Source organism: Heterocephalus glaber, unplaced genomic scaffold, assembly GCF_053883595.1.
Source record: "Heterocephalus glaber isolate CG9 unplaced genomic scaffold, H.glaber_assembly_v1.0 deba00000470, whole genome shotgun sequence".
Taxonomy (NCBI): Eukaryota; Metazoa; Chordata; class Mammalia; order Rodentia; family Bathyergidae; genus Heterocephalus; species Heterocephalus glaber.
In genome coordinates, this window is record NW_028258145.1 from 16,789,973 (window position 1) to 16,809,012 (window position 19,040).

At 45.4% G+C, this 19,040-nt stretch overlaps 2 protein-coding genes across 3 annotated transcripts in view; both read left to right on the forward strand.

The window, feature by feature from the left end:
- The window catches only part of Reep1 (receptor accessory protein 1), a 109,163-nt gene that overhangs the window by 62,105 nt on the left and 28,018 nt on the right, over window positions 1–19,040 (forward strand). For both annotated transcript variants that reach the window (XM_013072179.3, XM_013072180.3), the window contains exons 3-5: window positions 6,340–6,416; window positions 12,308–12,428; window positions 15,331–15,444. In XM_013072179.3, coding sequence (XP_012927633.3) covers window positions 6,340–6,416; window positions 12,308–12,428; window positions 15,331–15,444 — 312 coding nt within the window. The remainder of the gene's footprint in view (window positions 1–6,339; window positions 6,417–12,307; window positions 12,429–15,330; window positions 15,445–19,040) is intronic.
- On the forward strand, window positions 2,363–3,827 carry LOC101724628 (solute carrier family 25 member 36-like). The gene is made up of 2 exons (XM_087204280.1): window positions 2,363–2,899; window positions 3,077–3,827. The coding sequence occupies exons 1-2, from the start codon at window positions 2,508–2,510 to the stop codon at window positions 3,642–3,644; spliced, it is 960 nt and encodes a 319-aa protein (XP_087060406.1). The 5' UTR covers window positions 2,363–2,507; the 3' UTR covers window positions 3,645–3,827.

The window sequence follows — 19,040 nt, forward strand, 5'->3', positions numbered from 1 at the left end:
CAGACCTCTGTCAGGAAGCTGGCTGCTACCTTGAGTTCTGGTATGTCATAGATAGGGCTGGTCATTGCTGCTGGCAGGTTGGTCTCTGAGCAGTGGTCAGGGCCAGGTCAGCATTGGTAAGAGGGATTCCACCTTGCCGAGCCATTATGCTGTCTCTGCCACTTCCATGTGGCCACTTGGTGCATGAGCCAATTAAACACAAGCTGTTAAGTCTGAAGAAAGGCTGGCTGACATCCACAGGCCTGGGTGTCTCATCCGCCTGGTTACTGTGAGCCTCCTCTGTTGTGAGACCTTTTGGCAAGCATGAACATGGACCACAAATAGCTTCATTCTCTGAGCCCACTGGCATTATTCCCAGACCATCTCCATACCAGGCTCAGACCCATCCCTTGTGTGAACCTCTTTGCCTGGTGTTTTTAAATGTACCTGGGGTTTGTTTTACTCAGGAGTGGTAAGGCACAGACATGAAAATGACATGAAGGAAGATGTCTGTACCCACAGTTCCCTAGAAGTAGGGCCACATGGGGAATACCAGAGCCAGCCAGAAGGCAGAGTATGGGGCTGAGGGTTGTGGGCAACAGCCTGTGTTGTGGCTTTTGTGGGAAAGGTAAAGAAACAGCAGGCAGGCAGGTTTGGGATTGGCTCATTGGATAATTTCAGCAGGCTCTGGACTCCTCTAGCCGCTGGTTGCCTCTAGTTGTCTGGGACTTGGCTGAGTTGATTATGGTGGGGGAAAAACTTTGGCTCAACCAGGAGAGCCCCACAAAGGAGGAGTTAAAGTCTCAGGACTGGCTAGTTTGCATATGAATGGGCTGCTCCTGCAGGGCTAGGGGAAATCTTGCCATCTCCTGGCCAGCCCTGGGAAGGGTGTAAGTCCCCGTCAGTGAGGCTTCAGATGCCAGGGCATCAAGAATACAGAAAATAAGCAAATGTAGCTAATATACCTGGTGACAGTGTAAATGTGTTACCTGAGAGCATTTCTCCTCCTAGGCTAAGCACACTGCTTAGAGTCTGCCTGCTTCTCCTCCTCACTCTCTAAGGGCGACCCCAACCGTATTACCAGCTGTCCACTGTGCGCTTTTGCCAGCAGTCCATGCAGTTATCTGTGAACCAGGCTCAGAGTTTGTCTTCCTCAGTCATTTGGAACAGGGAAGTCCCTGTGAGTCTGAAGCAGGGCCAGATGCATGAGGAGTGTGAAAGGCTTGAGGAATATTAGTGTGCCTGGTTAGAGGAGGGAACAAGAGGATAGTGAGGCTGCAGGGTGGCTCAGACTGCTACATCCACAGCTCATAGTGGGGGCCTTTCACTGGCTGCCAGGAGCCCCCGGAGCAAGGTCTAATGGACTGAGGAGTCCAGCAGCCATTGAGGTCCATGGAGGGTCTCCAGGTTTACTTCCCACCCTAAGCTCAGAAGACTGCTGCTGTGGCCAAGGATCGCAGCTTCTCCCATCTCCTCACTGCTGGATCCTGCCCCTGACCAGGCCAGAGGGACTTCCCAGGCTGCAGGCAACTTTCCATTCCATAGCTGTTGCTGGACATGACCTAACAAATCAGCCATAATGCCTCTTTCCCTCTCTTAATTCTCATGGAAAGCACCAGGCTCGTCCCTCCTCATCCTGCAGTTTGAATAGAATTTCTCAAACTTGGATGTTCTATTTCAAACCTTGGTAAAAATAGCTGTCATTTGGTTTCTATAAGGCCTGCTGGTGAAAAACATTTCCTGGTAATTTTAGATGAATATGGTTTCCCTCTCCAAGTCACCAGTATTCCATTTGCCTTCTTAGGCTCCATGAGTCATCCTCAGACCCCCCCCCCTTTTTTTTAGGAGGAAAGTATTTTAAAGGGAAGGGATACATGATGGAAATATCTTTAGCCCAAATGCTTCAAACTCCATCTCTGCCAGGACTCCTTCATCTGTCTGTAGCCCCTACCTCTCTCCTGAGCCTTTCCAGGGATCTTGGGCATTCTTTGGATGATCCCTTTGGCTCTTATGCTGCCCTCATGGGGAGCCTAAATTGCCTCTTTCTTTTTTCTATGAGTAGCTCCATAGTCACCAGTCACTCATGCTCTGCCTTCAGCAGGTACTTGGGAGCATCGGTTGCTTCCCCAGCTATCTAATGCTGTCTTTTCTTCTCAAAACCCATCTGAACAGTAGTTTCAAAAATGTATCCCTTCTCAACCGTTTTGGAACCATCTTTTCTTTCCCAATCATAATGCCCGCATTCTAATGCAGTCATTCTAAGCATGTTCACTCAGTACTTACCGTGTGCTAGGAACTGTTCTGGGTCCTAGAGATATAATGATGTGTAAGAAGACTGGTCTCGGAGCTTGAGTGGGCGGCAGCACGCGGGTAGGGCTGCGTGGGTTGCCCTCTGCAGCCGCGTCTCTGCCATCCCCCTCACCATACTGGGGCGTTGTACGTCTCCTTCCGGGACCGAAGCCGCCCGCAGTAGTGGGCAGCCCCAGCCGCATCCCCCCTCAGCACCCGGAGGGCACGCTGGAGAGAGAATGAGCCAGAGGGACACGCTGGTGCATCTGTTTGCCGGGGCATGTGGTGGCACAGTGGGAGCTGTTCTGGCATGTCCACTGGAAGTTGTGAAAACACGGCTGCAGTCGTCTTCTGTGACACTTTGTATCTCGGAAGTTCAGCTGAACACCATGGCTGGAGCCAGTGTTAACCAAGTGGTGTCTCCTGGACCCCTCCATTGCCTAAAAGTAATCTTGGAAAAAGAAGGGCCTTGTTCCTTGTTTAGAGGATTAGGCCCCAATATAGTGGGGGTGGCCCCTTCCAGAGCAATATACTTTGCTGCTTACTCCAACTGCAAGGAGAAATTGAATGGTGTATTTGATCCTGATTCTACCCAGGTTCACATGATTTCGGCTGCAGTGGCAGTTCTATTGTTCTGAGAATTGTGCTTTCAGAGCTTCCTTGCACTGTTCATGAGCATTAACATTTAGCTTTGCAGTTTTTTAATATATGTTGCTGAAACTGAATGGTCCAGTACAGACTCATTAAGAATATAAAAGATTAAATACAAAATACTCCATAAATATGGATGTACAGTATTACTGGCTAGAGTGCAAAAAGTGAAAGGTTTTACTGCAATCACTGCAACCAACCCCATTTGGCTTATAAAGACTCGGTTACAGCTTGATGCAAGGAACCGTGGGGAAAAGCAAATGGGTGCTTTTGAATGTATCTGTAAAGTGTATCAAACAGATGGACTGAAAGGATTTTACAGGGGCATGTCTGCTTCCTATGCTGGCATATCAGAGACTGTTATCTATTTTGTTATTTATGAAAATATAAAGCAAAAACTACTGGAATGTAAGACTGCTTCTATGATAGAAAACGGTGAAGAGTCTATAAAAGAAGCATCAGATTTTGTGGAAAAGATGCTTGCTGCTGCCACCTCAATAACTTGTGCCACAACTATAGCATATCCACATGAAGTTGTAAGAACAAGACTACGTGAAGAAGGAACAAAATATAGATCCTTTTTTCAGACACTGTCTTTGGTGGTTCAAGAAGAAGGTTACGGGTCCCTCTACCGTGGTCTAACAACTCATTTGGTGAGACAGATTCCAAACACAGCCATTATGATGGCCACCTATGAATTAGTGGTCTGCCTCCTCAATGGATAGCAGCACAGGCTTCCACACTGCAAGAGGGAAGACCAAAAGATTACAGTGGATCATGGAATATTGGAGTCAGCATGGTGGACAGAAAGAACAGTAGTTTGGGAACATGTACCATAATGTGCCCAAGTGGAAGTTTGGTGAAGATAGCTATACCACATTACTTAGTTTTTCAGTAATGTGGAAAAACCTTAGCCACCTCTAAAGGAAATGCCTTTGGAAGCACTCCTTTGTCAAAATTGCCATTTCTCTGCTGTGTCCACCAGATACAGTTGTGTTTTATTGACCTATAACATTGAGAGTATAGTGTTTATTTCAAGAGGATTTTTCAAGTCTTCTAAACAAAGCCATCCTTAAATATGTACTGTACTGTAGATAACATAAATATCTAACTTCTGACTTTTAATTTCTATAATACTGTAAGATAACAATAATTGGTAGATACTCAGTATTCCCATTTTGCTGAGATGATTTGGTACAATATTTTCATTATTTGGCACCAGTAATCACTGTTTTTGACAACCAAGGAACTGTAGTCTAAATATCTTGTGTATTAAAATGTTTGAATCTCTTCAGCTAACAGGTGTTTGATGTTTAGCATAATGTAGACTTCAAATTGTTACCATATAAAACTCACATAATACTTTGCAGATTAAAAAATTAACCAATAAAATATTGATTCTTGACCAAAAAAAAAAAAAAGACTGGTCTCCACCCTTAAGGAGCTTATGATCTAGTAGGAAAAGCAAAAGAATAAACAGGTACATTTACAGCAGTGTGGTAGGTGTTAGGGCAGGGACCATGTGTTAACATCACAAGAGGAAGAAAAGGAGACATTATTTCTTATCTTTTTTTTTTTACAAACCCTTGTGTCAAGGGCTGACTTTCAATTGATCGCAGAGAGGGAGCTGCTCTGATGCTTACGAAACCCCGACCTGAAGCAGGTTGTCTACGAAAGGTTTAGCGCCAGGTTCCCCACGAACGTGCGATTCGCGACGGGGGAGAGGGCGGCCCCCTTTCCTGCCGCGCCCCTTTCCCCGGGAGGAAGGGGTCTCCACACCGGACCCTGGTCCGGACGCGTGGCGGGGACGCGCGCACGCCCCGGGGGACGAGCTGGGGACCGGCTATCCGAGGCCAACCGAGGCTCCTTTGGCGCTGCCATATCGTTCCGCCTGGGCGGGATTCTGACTTAGAGGCGTTCAGTCATAATCCCACAGATGGTAGCTTCGCCCCATTGGCTCCTCAGCCAAGCACATACACCAAATGTCTGAACCTGTGAAGGAGACATTATTTACCTGAGCTTTGGGTACTTCCTGAGGAAGTGATGTTGATTTAGACTGAGACTCGAGGGCTGAAATCTGGAGGCAAAAGAAGATTGTTCAGGAAATTGAAAGTGGTTCATTATGGCTGGGGTAGAAAAGGGGAGAGAGGTAGTTATGTGGAGGCCACTTTGATGGAGATAATTAAAGGTTGGTTCATACAAGGCTTTGAAAGCCAATTTAGGGAATTTAGGTTTTATCTTAACAGGGAAGTATTGAAGCCATTAAGCTAGGAAAGAGGGTCATTGCATTTGAAATTAAGATCATTTTGACTGGAATAAGAAGGACAAATTAAGAAGGGGACAGAGATCTAGAGACCAAGATGAGGCTATAGTTCTGATGTAGACAGGAGATGGTGATGTGTCCTGCTCTGTTAAGTTTCCTTCTTTTTAGGACTTTTTCCCTCTCAACTTCTAGCAACTCTGAAAGTGTCAAAATTCATTTTCCAGTTTTCTAGGCAAATAAGGGTTAAATCCCTTCAGGTCTCTGCCTGCTTTTCATTGCTCTCTAATGCCTTTCAAACAGTTGTTTTGAAATATTTTATTGAGACTTTTACCCCAAAACAAGCTATTCCACTATTACTGGAAGTGGAAGGAACACACTAAGAAATTTGGACTTTATTCTACATGTTGGAAGATTTTAAATGGAGAAATAGTACTCTAATGAGTTCATACTTTAGGGAGGGTGGAATGGGGATGACCTATAGCAGTGGTGGTGAACCTATAGAACATGTGCTGCAGCAGCTTGTTTGTATCATTGAAAACTCTAAAGGTCCGTCATCACTGAGCTATAGGATAGGTTGGTGAGGGAAAAACCAGGAGACACAGGAAGCAATGAGGAGATCATTGCAGTAGCTCAAGAGAGATGGCACATAGAAGAGAGAGGCAATGGAATGGAAGAGGAGGGTCACATAGGAGAAATTTAAAGAAAGATTTAGCTCCTCCCAGTAGCCCTGGGGACTTCCCACAAGAAATGATTTGTGACTGTGAAGAAGACTGCCATTCCATCCCTGAGTCTGGCCTGGTGAAAGGTCATCCCAAGGTGTGTCTCCGTGGAAGCATGGAGCATTTACTCATCTGATGTTAATCGTGGAAAAATGACCTGCCTCAATCTTGTGTCACTCTTGGTCTGCAGGTCTCCCTTGCTCACATGAGGGCTGTGAAAGGCCATCCAGGGTCTGATTTGACTTTATCCCGATCATTTGTGGAACAGCCCATTTGCTGTCATCCTCAAGGTGTGGGAAAGAGTACAGAGAGTTACACATGTGGGTGGCATTACCTGGACCTGCTTCGGCATCTGCTGCCTGGGCCTGTTTCACTTGATTTCCAGCAGCCTGTTGTCCTTGACTTTTTCCACTAGCTCTGTGCTTTCTCCTTCAACAGGTCAAATGGATGATGTACTGGATTATATTTGCACTTTTCACCACCGCAGAGACATTCACAGACATCTTCCTTTGCTGGTAAGTACTCCAGGAATTGGGCCATTTACAGGATGATTTGGCCTAGTGTGAGGGGAGAGAAGGGGAAGGGCTGAAGCCTCACACCCTACCTCAGGCTGGAGGTGCAAGCACAAGGATGTCCTTTGAAATATTTCTCATAAATTGGTCTGTAAACATTGTTCTTCAAGTATGGGTCGAATCCCCCAGTCTTCCTGACCCCTCACATGCACGCCTCACAGCTTTCTCACTTTAGCCAGAGGTGGTGAGGAGTTTTTAGGGGGAAGTAAGTGCTCTTTGCCTTTCTCCTGCAGGCCTGAGCTCAGCCTTGTCTGTGGGGAAGGGGTCTCTTGAGGAACCTTCCCTCCCTGCTTCAGCCCTGTTTATTCATCCCTGTTCCCTACTTTTCACCCTTTCTGTAAGATAGTTCCCTCTTCACGGTTTATTTTTAAAAACATTCTACCCTGATGGAAATGCTGATTAAATGTGGCCATAGGATAGATAGGATTGTGACTTGTTTTGTAATTTAGGAAGGTGATTTTATTTAAATGACATTTAAAAAATTATAAAATAATACATGTGCCTGCAAAATACAAGTGAAACAATATACTAACAGTAAGTCTAGGGGCTGGGGTAGCTCAGTGGTAGAATGTATGTTTTGTGAGGACCTGGGCTCGATCCCTAGCACCACTAAAAATAATCCTTTCCCCCAGACCCATAATTCCCTTCCCATTGCTAGAGGTACCACTATGAAAAGTTACTTGTGTTTTCTTCTAGAAATGTTCTGTACACATTACTTGTATGTACTGTGGACAATTTCATCCTGTGACCAATTCTCCTAAAAGACAAGTACCCCTCCAGAATGTTGAGGTGTTATATTGTCAGGGTGGGGACACACAACTTCCCTGTGTCCCTCAGTGCTGTGCATGTGCCTGGGAAACTATGGAGGAAATGTGGGGTTCCTGGGGCTTTTTCCATATTCCTAGAGGTCATGGTTCTTCAAGGGGGTCTTACTGTGGAATGAGTAGGGCCCTTCTTCACCTCTTAGGTGAAGGCTGGGATGGTTAGGTGGGCTGGAAACAGACTTCATTGGTGGTGACTGTGTTGGCAAAGGCAAGGGACCCCAAGAACTCTAGAAAACACGAATCTGAGTGGCTCACCTTAGAGGATCTTAGAACCCCTGGCAAGAGCCTGGTCTTCTTAGACACAGGACTTTCCCTCCCCCACCATACACTTCAATGAGAGATTTGGGGACTTTAAGTGGAGGAAACAGCCTTAACCCAAGCATCAGTGTACTTTGTGTCAAGACCCAAATATTAACTACTTTGAGCTCTCAGGACCATAAATCTTTGTTGCAGCTAGTCTGCTATTGCAGCATGAAAACCGCCACAGATAATACATAAGTAAGTGGGTGTGGCAGTGTTCTAATAAAACTTTATTTATAAAAATAAGTAACTTGCTGGGTTTGGCCTGTGGGTCATGGGTTATTGGGGCTCCTGGATCCTTTCTAGCAAACAACAGACACTACCTCTGACTAACTTAAGGAAAAGAAGGGAAAGCAGTAGGGCTTTGTTGGGAGATAGTTGGAGTAACTCGCAGAGTGAAAAGAAAAGCTAAAACATTAAACTCTGGAAGAGGAGGAGCAGGGCACTTCAGGGGCCCCTCTCACTGAAGCTTAAGGACCCTGCTTCTGCTCACTGCCAGTTGACCCCTCAATACTGTTTATGCTGAAGTTGTAGGCTTCCCAGTTCCAAATTTGTAATCTAAAAATTACTTAGTCCTTACTACTTGGTACTTCCTTGGTAGTACTTAGTACTTAGCTGTGATCTAGAGACCACATAGGGTAAACAGGGTCAGCAAGGCCTGCCCATTTGTATCTAGGAGGGAAGAAGGAGGCGGGGGAAGCTTTCAGAGAGTGTGGACCTAGAGATATCTTGTACACAGACGTTTATAGAACCTACTGTGTGCTGGTTCTCCACAGGCACAGGGCACCCAGAGCTGCACCTCTTGGCAGCACTGGGTAGAGAATTTCCAGTGGCAGTGAGGTGCGGGTGCTGGAACGCATCCATCTCTCTTCCTGCACCTCATCCTTCCTCCTGTCCCCATCTCTTCTTGTCCTCTCTTCTTCCATGCTGGTGACTGAGCGGTGGCGTTCTTGTTTCTCAGGTGCCTTGTGCATGTCCTCCCTCCCAAACTAAAGTTCTGGAAAGGTGGGGAATTAGCAGGCTCTGATGGTTTTTTTGTTAATGCTCTTGGATATTTGTGCTATCTTTCCACTTGTATCAGTCAGTATTTACTAGAGAAACAGATATAACACAAGATATACATATATATATGGATTTACAAGATTGGCTTAAAATGACCAACCACAGAGTTGGATGAGAAAGAATCCAGAGAGTCTGCACACTGGATACACCAAAGATTTGGTCAAAGGTCTGGAGCTCACTGCAGCATCCTGTGCGAGTACATATCAGGTGGTCGGTGGGTCTGTGATGGAAGGCTGAAGAGTCTACTCTGGAAGTCTGAAGGATTTGCGCTGGAAGCCGAAGAGTCTGTGCTGGAAGCCAGGAAATGACATCCAAGGCGAAGGTGAAGACTGGAGCTGCTCAGAAGGAACAGAAGCAGATCCGTCTTTCTATTTTACACCATCCAGCCGAGGTGGAAGGCTCCGCCACACCGTAGGGTGAGGAATTGCTGAGCCAATTTAGTTAAGCTTCTCTTAACCAGTTTCTCAAGTTGTCACAATCAATCAACCATCACACCACCAAGGAACAAATCGATTTTTTTCTGATTCTTCTATAGCCAGTTGACATCCCTCTCCCAAAATGGCTTCAGTGTGAGCTCCATGGTCCAGGGTGAACGTGGAAAAAGGGAGCAGCACTCTCTCATCCAGTCTAGAGCTTCTTGGGGTTGGCACCCAATGGGCAGGTCTGCTGGTCACTCCAAACAAAGTCTGCCCTCTTGAGTTTGTCACTGGAGCTGCTCAGTGCATCTGATAAGATATGGCTGGAGAAATAACCCAGAAGATCGGCAGGCAGGAAGGTTTTCCGGTCAGCCTGGATAGGATACACTGAAAGGAACTCGGGGAACAGGATGGTCTGCAGCAGACTGGTCAGAGAGAAGGAGAGGGGGGCTGGGTGATCTGAAGGATCACTCAGGATGAATATGCAAGTGCATCGCACAGCCTGGGGCAGAGGCTCTTACAGTGGTGTACACCGAGGAATCAGGGTCTCTTATTCATGTTTGCATGGTGGCGCCACCTCTGTCCATAGTTAAAGTGCACACAGAAATTCTACTCCTGGGGCATTTATTCTGCAGATGCACTTGGACACATGTGTAGAGAAACACACTAGGAGGTTCATTTGCAGCTCAGCTTAGTTGCCAAAGATTGTCACCTTCATGAATATTCACGGCTGTGGGGAGATGCCTGCACACCCACTTGCAGCCATTAAGAGAAGTGGCAGCTCTCTGTGTGCTGGTGTGAGACAGTCCCCAAAGCACACTGTGGATTGTGTGTGTTGGGGGGAAGCAAGGGATAGAAGGGGGTGTATCAAATGCAGCTGTCTCTGGAGGGCAGTTGAGGGAGTTGTAAGCATCTAGATGATTGTATGTGCCTGGCTCCAGTCCATTCTGGAAGGGTGCACCAGCAACTGATAATGTTTATGCTTTTAGAAAAGGGACCAAAGGTCAGGGGTGGGAAAGAGACTGCTGTATGTATGCATTTTTTAAAACTATGTGCATGTATGACCTTTTTTTAAAAAAAATACATCTTTTACATAATAAATAAAAGAGCTGCAATGTGACAGATGCCCTTGGGATTGTCGGTGTATCTTGTGCTGGTTTCTGAACTTGCCAGATTCATTTGCTTTCCCCTCAGGACTGGCAAATACTTGTTTTCAAACCAAAAGTTCCTCCATTGTTAATCACCAGAGTGTTTCCCTATGAGAGAATCATGCCTCCGTTCTTTCAGCCCCTCTCTTTTCTGCCTGTGAAACACTAAACAGTCTTGCCACTGAAAGTGCCCCTGGTTGCTGAAGGACTGTTCAGGACAAATCAGCCAGAGGCAGAAAGCTGAGGGGCTGAGACCTTCCTGAGGAAAGGGGGAGTGGGCAGAGCTGCTGATTCAAGGGTCTGTGTAAGCATTAAAGGGTCTGGAATTGACTTGCTAGAAATTGTTCCTTTTCATTTCTGGCTCCTTATCTGGGGAAGATTAACTTTTCTGATTTCTCAGACATGCACAGGTGACCTTTTCCCTCGAAGCATTGTGTTTTAAGGATGACCGGGATTTGTTTGAATCAGGTGTGGAAAGGATTGCAGTCATGGAAATGCCTATCAAGAAGGAAGAAATTAAGGCAGATGTGGTGACTGATGCCTGTAATTCCAATTCTTGGGAGGCTGAGGCAGGAGGATCACTGCAAGTTCAAGGCCAGCCTGGGCTACATAGTGAGTTCAGAGCCAGCCTGAGCTACATAGTGAGACTGAAAGAAAGAAAGAGAGAGAGAGAGAGAGAGAGAGAGAGAGAGAGAGAGAGAGATTTGTCATATTTTCAGATTCCTAGAAACCAGAAGCAGCTGCCACAGCATGCAAGGCCTCAGGAAAGCCCCAGGGCAGGTCAGGAGGCAGAGGAAAGAAATGGGCCAAAGGCTTTATTGTGATTTCCACAGGAAGGAATGGGCAAGGCAGGGTAAGCCGGCTTGGAGTTCGCTGGTTACAGTAATTTTGAGGGCTCTGTGATATAGGACTGTCTGTGGTCTGGCCAGGGTGACTGGAGCAAGTGGATGGTGGCCTGGGGTGTGAGATCCCAGTAGAGAAGGTGGCTGGAGTGTCAGCTCGGGACTGGTAGGTTTGTGTGGGAAGCCTGGGCTTGCAGGTGAGCTCTTTGATATCTGTAAGAATTGGCTCATCTGTCTGAGGAGGTGAGTGGGGTTGGAATCCAGAACTAGCTCTGCTTGCCAAGCTTTGTGCCCATAGAACAGCATTTAGTTGGAGGGGCTGACTTTCAAGTACTCACAAAGACACTCTGTGCGCCGGTAGAGGGGTACTACGGTACTGTCCTCAGGTCGCTGTTCTAGTTGGGTGTGATTATTGTATCAATCTCTGTTTCTCTGGCTGGACTCCTAGGTTCAGGGATGTCAGAATCTTGTCTGTTTCTGGAAACTCCAAGGAGGAGGAGGAGCAAGTCTTCCTGGCCCACTGTTATCTGCCCAGCGCCCAGCACAAGCTGGCACATAGAGGTGCTGGATGAATGTTTGTGGCACAGACAAATCAATGGGCTCAGGTGTGCACAGGACTTCAGAATCGGATGTTACCTGCATCCCAAGCTCTTCTTTCTTTTGGCAGCAAAAAGGTCAAGATGTATTTGCCTGGCATTGACTTGTGTAGGGTGAAGAGCATTTTCCTTTTGGCCAAAAGTTGGTCTTATGTCTCTATTCTATGTGTGCCGAAAAGACAGCCAAGAAAGGGTAGCTTTTACTCTCAGCCTAGAGATGTCTGACCTGCCCTGTGTGACTCCTCAGAGTGTTTGTGCTTCTGACCACAGGGAAGGGCTGAACAGTGGGGTGTTGGGCATGAACCTAGTCTTCTAAGCCTGCAGGCTGCAGCTGGAGCCATATGCCAGCCTGCTGCCAGGGCCACAGGGTGATGGATGGAGTGAGCCTCCATTCCTGGCTGCTTGGGCAACAGAAGAAAACTCAAGCCAGCTTTCAGGAAGAGGCCATGGTTGTACTGTGTGTGTGCCTGTGTGTGCACCTGTATGCATGCACACCTTCCCCTGCTGGACAGAGGAGGAAGCTAGGAGCCCTACAGTGGGGTGTGAGCAGGAGAGGTGTCCACACCATGCCCACGTCTTGTCCTTCATGGATCCAGGGCAGTGTTGCTAAGAAGCTAATGGGACATGTATTTTCTTATCTCTCCAGGTTTCCATTCTATTATGAACTAAAAATAGCGTTTGTAGCCTGGCTGCTATCTCCCTACACAAAAGGCTCCAGCCTCCTGTACAGGAAGTTTGTACATCCCACGCTGTCTTCAAAAGAAAAGGTAATTTATGTTGCTTTGCCTTTCATTACTCACAGCAAGTAAAAGATAAAAAAGTGATAAATAAAAAGATTATTGTATCACAGGAGACCTTTGATTGGCTTTTATTATCTCAACAAGTTGTTGCTTCTAATTTTTTGTTTTTTTCTTTCTTTCTTTTTTTTTTCTGGGCCGCACACATGCTATAGGCATGCTCTGTTACTGAAATATATCCCCAGCTTTGTTTTTGTAGCCCTGAGGATTGAACCCAAGGAGTGCTGAGCTACATCCCCAGTCCTTTTTTTATTTTAGACAAAGTCTCACTAACTTGAATTTGCAATCCTCCTGTCAGCCTTCCCAAGACCTGGGATTACAGTCATGTGCCATCATGCCTGGCCCTCAGCCAATTTTAACTATTTTTTTGGACATAGTGTATTTTTTAGAAATAAAAATGGTCTAAAATATGTTTATTATTATTTATTGTAAAATATTATATAATTGAAACAAAAGAAAAAATTCACTCACAATTTAATTTCCCAAACTGAATTTCCTTCCTTTTATGATCCTTAGTCCCTGTCCTTTTGTAGTGATGATTTTTATATAGATCATTTAAATTTTTACATAGAATCTTTTTAATGTGTATTATGTGAATGATTTTCTTTTTGGAGACGGGGTTTCATTGTGCAGCCAGGCTGGCCTTGAACTGACTATGTAGCCTAGGCTGGCCCAGAACTCATGATCCTCCTCCCGGCTGTGACTGCTGGAATTACAGACATGTGCCACGAAGCCTGGCTATGTAGGGTCTTTTTTAATTTTTAATTTTTTGGCACCAGGGAATCAAACTCAGGTCCTTGTGCTTGAGAGGCAGGTGCTGGAACCACTGAGCTAAATCCCCACCCTAGGTCTTTTTTTAAAGAATATTTTAAAACTTGACATAGCCAGGCATGGTGGTGCATACCTGTAATCCCAGCACTCAAGAGGGTGAGGCAGGAGGATCGTCAGGAGTTCAAGGCCAGCCTGGGCTACAAAGTAAATTCAGAGTCAGCCTGAACTGAACTAAATGGTAAGGCCCTGTCTCAAAAACAAATATTAATCACAAGGGCTAAATAATAAATAAAAATTTGTATTTTGGGATCTTAAAGATGTTTGGACACAGTCCCTTCTACTTGGTCTTCCTAATGGCCTAAGGTAAAGGCCATAGTGGCCTCAATGCTATTTAGATTATCTACATATTTTTCTGTTGTAGGCAGTTCTGCAGTGAACACCACCCTGAATGGAGTTAAGTTTCTTCCTTTGATTATCTTAGAATAAATTTCCAAGAATGTAATTATTGTGTCAAATGATTCCAACATTTATTATTCATTAATTACATTATTTTCCACTCTGATTGTATAGCAGAATTCTTCAAAATAAAAGGAGAGCGCTGGACTGGGAATGTAGCTCAGTGGTGAAATGCCTGCCTGGCAAGCATGAGGCACTGAGTTTGATTCCTGGTACCAAAAAGAAAAAAGAAAAAAAGGGAGCACTATAGGTGACTTGGTATATTAATTTCTATAGTTTCTGAAAGTTAAATGCTTTGGGCTTCCTCCAGGGGAAGGCTTTGGTAAGCAAAGCAGTCAGAAGAACAGGCTGTTGGAGACATTTGTGAAAGTCCATTTAGGAACCAGGCCCACAACTCTCTCTGCCTCAGAGGATGGAATTAGAGGATAGATATCTATTTTGACCTAGTTATCAAATCCTGCTCTTCTTTCGTCCCTTGTCCTCAGTGCTGGCCTCCCCTGAAGCGTTTGATGTAGCTTCCATTGAAGTGGAGATGATCCTTCTTGAGAGCTGCCAGGAATCACTTCCCGAGTCAGAGGGTCCCATTAGAGGGCTTCCTGCCTCGATTTCCTTGAGAGGCCTTGCACAGGGAACCCCGCACACTCAAAGCACAGGAAGTGCACCTGTGAACTGACTTTCAGACAAATTGGAGGCCGAATGCCTCCATCATTAGACTCTGAAGTGAGCTACTGTAACTGTGAAACAGCCACTTTCTCAAAATGACAACAAAACAACCCCAAGCAAACAGAATAAACCAGATATGATCCAAAGTTGAACTAAGCCAATATTGTACTTGGTTTCGGCCCCAGAGGGAGACCTCAACCTTGTTTTTTTCCTCACTTTTACCTTGTATGATTCCGGATGTCTTCTAATTTTATTTCAATATCTGTAAAATGATCTCTTTTATCAATAAAACACCCATTTCTTTCTATATTCTAATCCCTCCCATTGACATATATGTAGGGAAATATTTGGTTACAGAATTAAATTAAAACTATAGAATAACTGAATTTAGGACTGCAAGGGTCCCAATCCTTGAAGACAAGGAAAATGGCAGTGGTTATCATTAATTGAAACAAGCCATTGTGTGAGGTGCTTTCTTGGATTTACCTCAGTTAATCCTCACCATCTGCTGCAAGTTAGTATCATCACTGTCCTCATTATCTGGAAGATACAACTGTGTAGAGGGGCCAAGAGTGCCAAGGTGTGATGGCCAGTTTGTGGCAGGCCTGAGGCTAGAAGCGTGATTCTTGGCAGTTCTCTCAGCCCTAGGTTCTTTCAGTGTCTTACAGAGGGACTGTGTATAGAATGGCAGGATTATCCCTCTCCATGGAAGTTAGAGGCTTTTAGAAATAATCCCCGGCCTTACTGCTGGGTTATTAAATTGATGTTTTTTCAAAAGTCCTTTTTCCATTCCCCCTCACATCTCTTCTGTCTTTCTCCACCCACCTATCTACACACACATACTACAAGTGTCTATAACTTTTCAAGTCCAGTGAGAATCAGATTAGGCCAGCTGCCAAGGGCAGCACTCAGGAGAAGGGAAAGAGAACATAGATTTATTTGAACCTGCCAACTCAGTGTGCCTCTGCTGTTCCTTTGACAGGAAATCGATGATTGCCTGGTCCAAGCAAAAGACCGGAGTTATGATGCCCTTGTGCACTTTGGGAAGCGGGGCTTGAACGTGGCAGCCACAGCGGCTGTGATGGCAGCTTCCAAGGTACTGGGGCAGGCCCTGACTTCCATGGCTGTGTGGGTATCTCCTTTCCTTCAGGGCACCCTGCCAGTGGCTCCTTATCTCCCTTTGAAAACCTGATGGAAAAAGTGGTGAATCTTGCTCCAGAACATTCATATTCATTCCTTCTCCCTCTGTTACACACACACACACACACACACACACACACACACACACAAAATGTGTGCGCCAAAAGGTCCACATAGCCCCTGCAGCTGCCTTGTGAGCCCCAGACTAAAACCTTCTAAGCTACTTGGAGTGGAGGCCTGAGAGACAGAGAAGGAAGTGGGGGGAGGAGAGAGCATCTCTCTGCGGTTTCCCATAGTGCACTGGGAGAATCACCTAAATTCAAAAGGAACTAGTGGAAAGGTCACCTGAGTGAGTGGATAGACAGCACACTTTTGTGGCTCAGCAGATCCAGAAGAACCCAGGGTCCCAGAGTGAGTTAAGCAGTTCCAACATGGAGGAGGATGGTGTGCACAGCAATAAAAGGGGCAGTGGAGGAGGTTTGAAATAAACCAGTTGGTCTTTGGAGTATTTTGGCAAAGATTCCTTCTTTTTTCCATCCAGCTCTTTTCAGAAGTTCTCTTGTATTTGTTCTTAGCTTCTTCTCACATCACACTCTCTTTGCCATTGTCAGTTTCTCCTTATGTCCTCAGGCCTGAACAATTAAACCGGTCAAACATTTCCTCTACAATAAATTCAGTAGATTGCCCTAGCATTCCCTAGTGACAACCCCCTCCCAGGAATCCAGATGTGGGGTGGTGGTCTGCAGTCAGCTGGGAGTGGAGGAAGTTACACTGGGAAGACAGGGTAATTGGGCGGTCAGGCTTATTGGCCAAGTGCTAAGTCATGGTTGGTGATGCCAGGGCTTGGGGACAGAAGTGGTAGCACTGAGGAAGAGTTTGGAAGATGACGATTGATAACAGGTCTGGATGCTCCATGGGCTTTGAGTAGATTGTACTGAGAGCCAGTTGGTTCAGGGGACCAAGCTGTGTTCCTGTGGATTGAATCAGGGATGCATGCGGGAGCATTTCTAGAAGGACTCCTCACATGGGGCTGAGTGGTTGTCTCAAAAGCACCTCTGCTTGAAGTCAAGGAGTGCTGCAGGCAGAGATTGTAAGACAGGGGAGGACAACAAGGGAATGATTCTGTTTCAGACAAGCACCAGCTCCTTCTGCCATAGAGAACCATAGAGTAGTGTCCACTGCTCAATACAGCGGGTGCCTGCAGACCCCGTCTGCCTTGTTGTAATAGCTGCTGGCAAAATGCCAGATCCTAGAGAGCATCTTTGGGAGGGAAATTCCACTGTGGTATCCTGAGGAGATCTGTCAGGATTTACAAAAAGCCGTGAATCCCAAGAACCTTCCATTTCCAGTGCAACCATTGTATGCTCTTATTTTTAAGTGGAAAGAAAAAAATAGATCATTACAGTCCAAATTTATAGGGCCATCCTTACAACATAAGGCTACAGAAACTGGCTCTCTGTCCTTCTCTCTACCCTATTTTCGCTGTCTCTGAAGCCTGAAGGAAGATGAGTACTGCTCCTTCCTCAGCTGAGTCAGAGACTTTAAATGTGTTATATTTGTCTGGGTGGTGCAGTATGGGTCATCTGGCTGCTTAGCACACATGCTCGAGGGAAGTTCAGTCTCCTGTCACTTGGCCAGGGTGGACCTTTTCCAGAACAGCCTCAAGCTGGAGCCTCCAGAGCCTTGATGTCATCCGGACACTTACTGCCTGGCCCCCTACCCTCCAGGGGAAGCCCATGGGCCCAAGACTTCTCCAGCCAGGCACCTTAAAACATCCAAAACCCAGAGGAAGCTACAAAGTCTGAAACTCACCTCAGGAAATAATAGCTCATTAGTCCTTCCAGTTGGGCTGAAGTAGCAAGGACTGCCTGCTTTCTGTTGAATTTGGTTTCAGATGATAAAATTTTCTGCTTTGTGGGAGCTTTGGTTTTTCTCTCTAAATATTTGGAGAGAAAAAAAAACTTCCCTTCCAAAAATAATGCCATTTACTTTTGCAACAGATTTGTACCATTAAAAAAAAAAAAGTTAGTGAAATCCAAAAAATTCAGTCAGGCTGATGGGATGTGCACCAGTGGTTTCCATAGCAACAGTAGATTGCACCAAGCAGCGTCAGGGGATGATGACTCACCAGTGGGTCCAAATCTGGCTTTCAAGCCCCAGCCACCTGGGAAGCTTTGTTTTTTGATTTTTCATAGATTCTCAGATGTGCTGAATCAGAATCTCAGGCAGTGAGCCCATGGATCTCTATTTTTAACTAGTTTCCCAGGTGATTTTTAAATGGCCAGCTCTGTACAGGTCACTGCCTGAGGCCACATTCAGAGCCAAGAGCATAGGTAATTAGGGTTTAAACCATTAGTTTTGGTACCTTTCCTGGGATGCAGGTTTAGCTTCTTAGAAGCTAAGCCTTGAAAATAAGAAAAGCAGTTTGTGTGTGTATTGCCCTAAAACTAAATGCCAGTTGATAAATACACCCATGCATCACTTAGTAAGGGGAATAAGTTCTGAGAAATTCATCGTTAGGCAGCCGTGTCACTGGGAGCATCAGAGTGAATGTGCACAGCCTGGATAGTGCAGCCTGCTGCATGCCTAGGCTGGATGGTAGATACTGTTGTAGATGTGTCTGTTGGTGATCAAAACATCATTATGTGGCACAGGACTGTCCTATAGTGGAGCTATAGATGCTTCTAGCAGCTGTTGGGATTGAGGAGTCATTCCTTCCTCCCTCTTCTGCTCAGTTTTCCATCCTTTGATGGTTCTCAGGAAGATCCTACAGAGTTTAAGGGAAGGACCACACTAATAGTTAATCTTTTCAAAAGTTATATATATATAATTATAAATATATTTATATATTTTTTTATATTTTATATAAATTATATACCAGGGATCAAACTCAAGGTCCCGAGTTTGATCCCCATACCAAAATAATAATAACAATAATAATAATAACAATAATATTGACCTTTGAGCCACCTTCCCTAATAAATTATTTGCAGGATTTTATTCTATTTTGCAGAACTGGGGATTGAACCCTTGCACATGCTAAGCAAGTGCTGTGCCACTGGGGTACCTCAGCTCTTCAGAAATTTTTATTTTGAGACAGGGTCTGACTAACTTACCCAGGCTGGCCTCAAACTTGTGATCCTTCTGCCTCAGCCTTCTGGGTAGCTAAGATTAGAAGTGCATGCCCCCACTCCTGGCCAAATATAAATTCTTATTAATGTTAACATTTCATTTTAGAACTGGAAAAACTAAAACAAAAAAATTAGACATCAGAAATTTCTCCCCAGGTCTGTTTACCCTCATCCCACCTTCCCATCTTTTCAAGGTCTCTATCCCTATCCCCAGGAAGTGATGTGCCTTCTATCTAGGGTCCCTGGTCACTTGGCTGTCTCTGCTCCTATATATTCTGTTTCCTCACCAGTGATTCCAAGCAGAAGGAAAACAGCCCTAGATCTGAGAGTAGCTTTGCAAATCTCTCTCTTAACCTAACATACTCAAAATCCATTTGTTCTGTCCAACACAGTCTCACATGAAAGGGAGACCTTGTCAGAA

Excerpts from the sequence above, each read along its gene's own strand:
- LOC101724628 (XM_087204280.1), top strand. The coding sequence starts at position 2,508 with ATGAGCCAGAGGGACACGCTGGTGCATCTGTTTGCCGGGGCATGTGGT. Across the intron at positions 2,900-3,076 it reads GCTGCAGTGGCAGTTCTATT|AGTGCAAAAAGTGAAAGGTT; the intron begins GTTCTGAGAATT and ends ATTACTGGCTAG.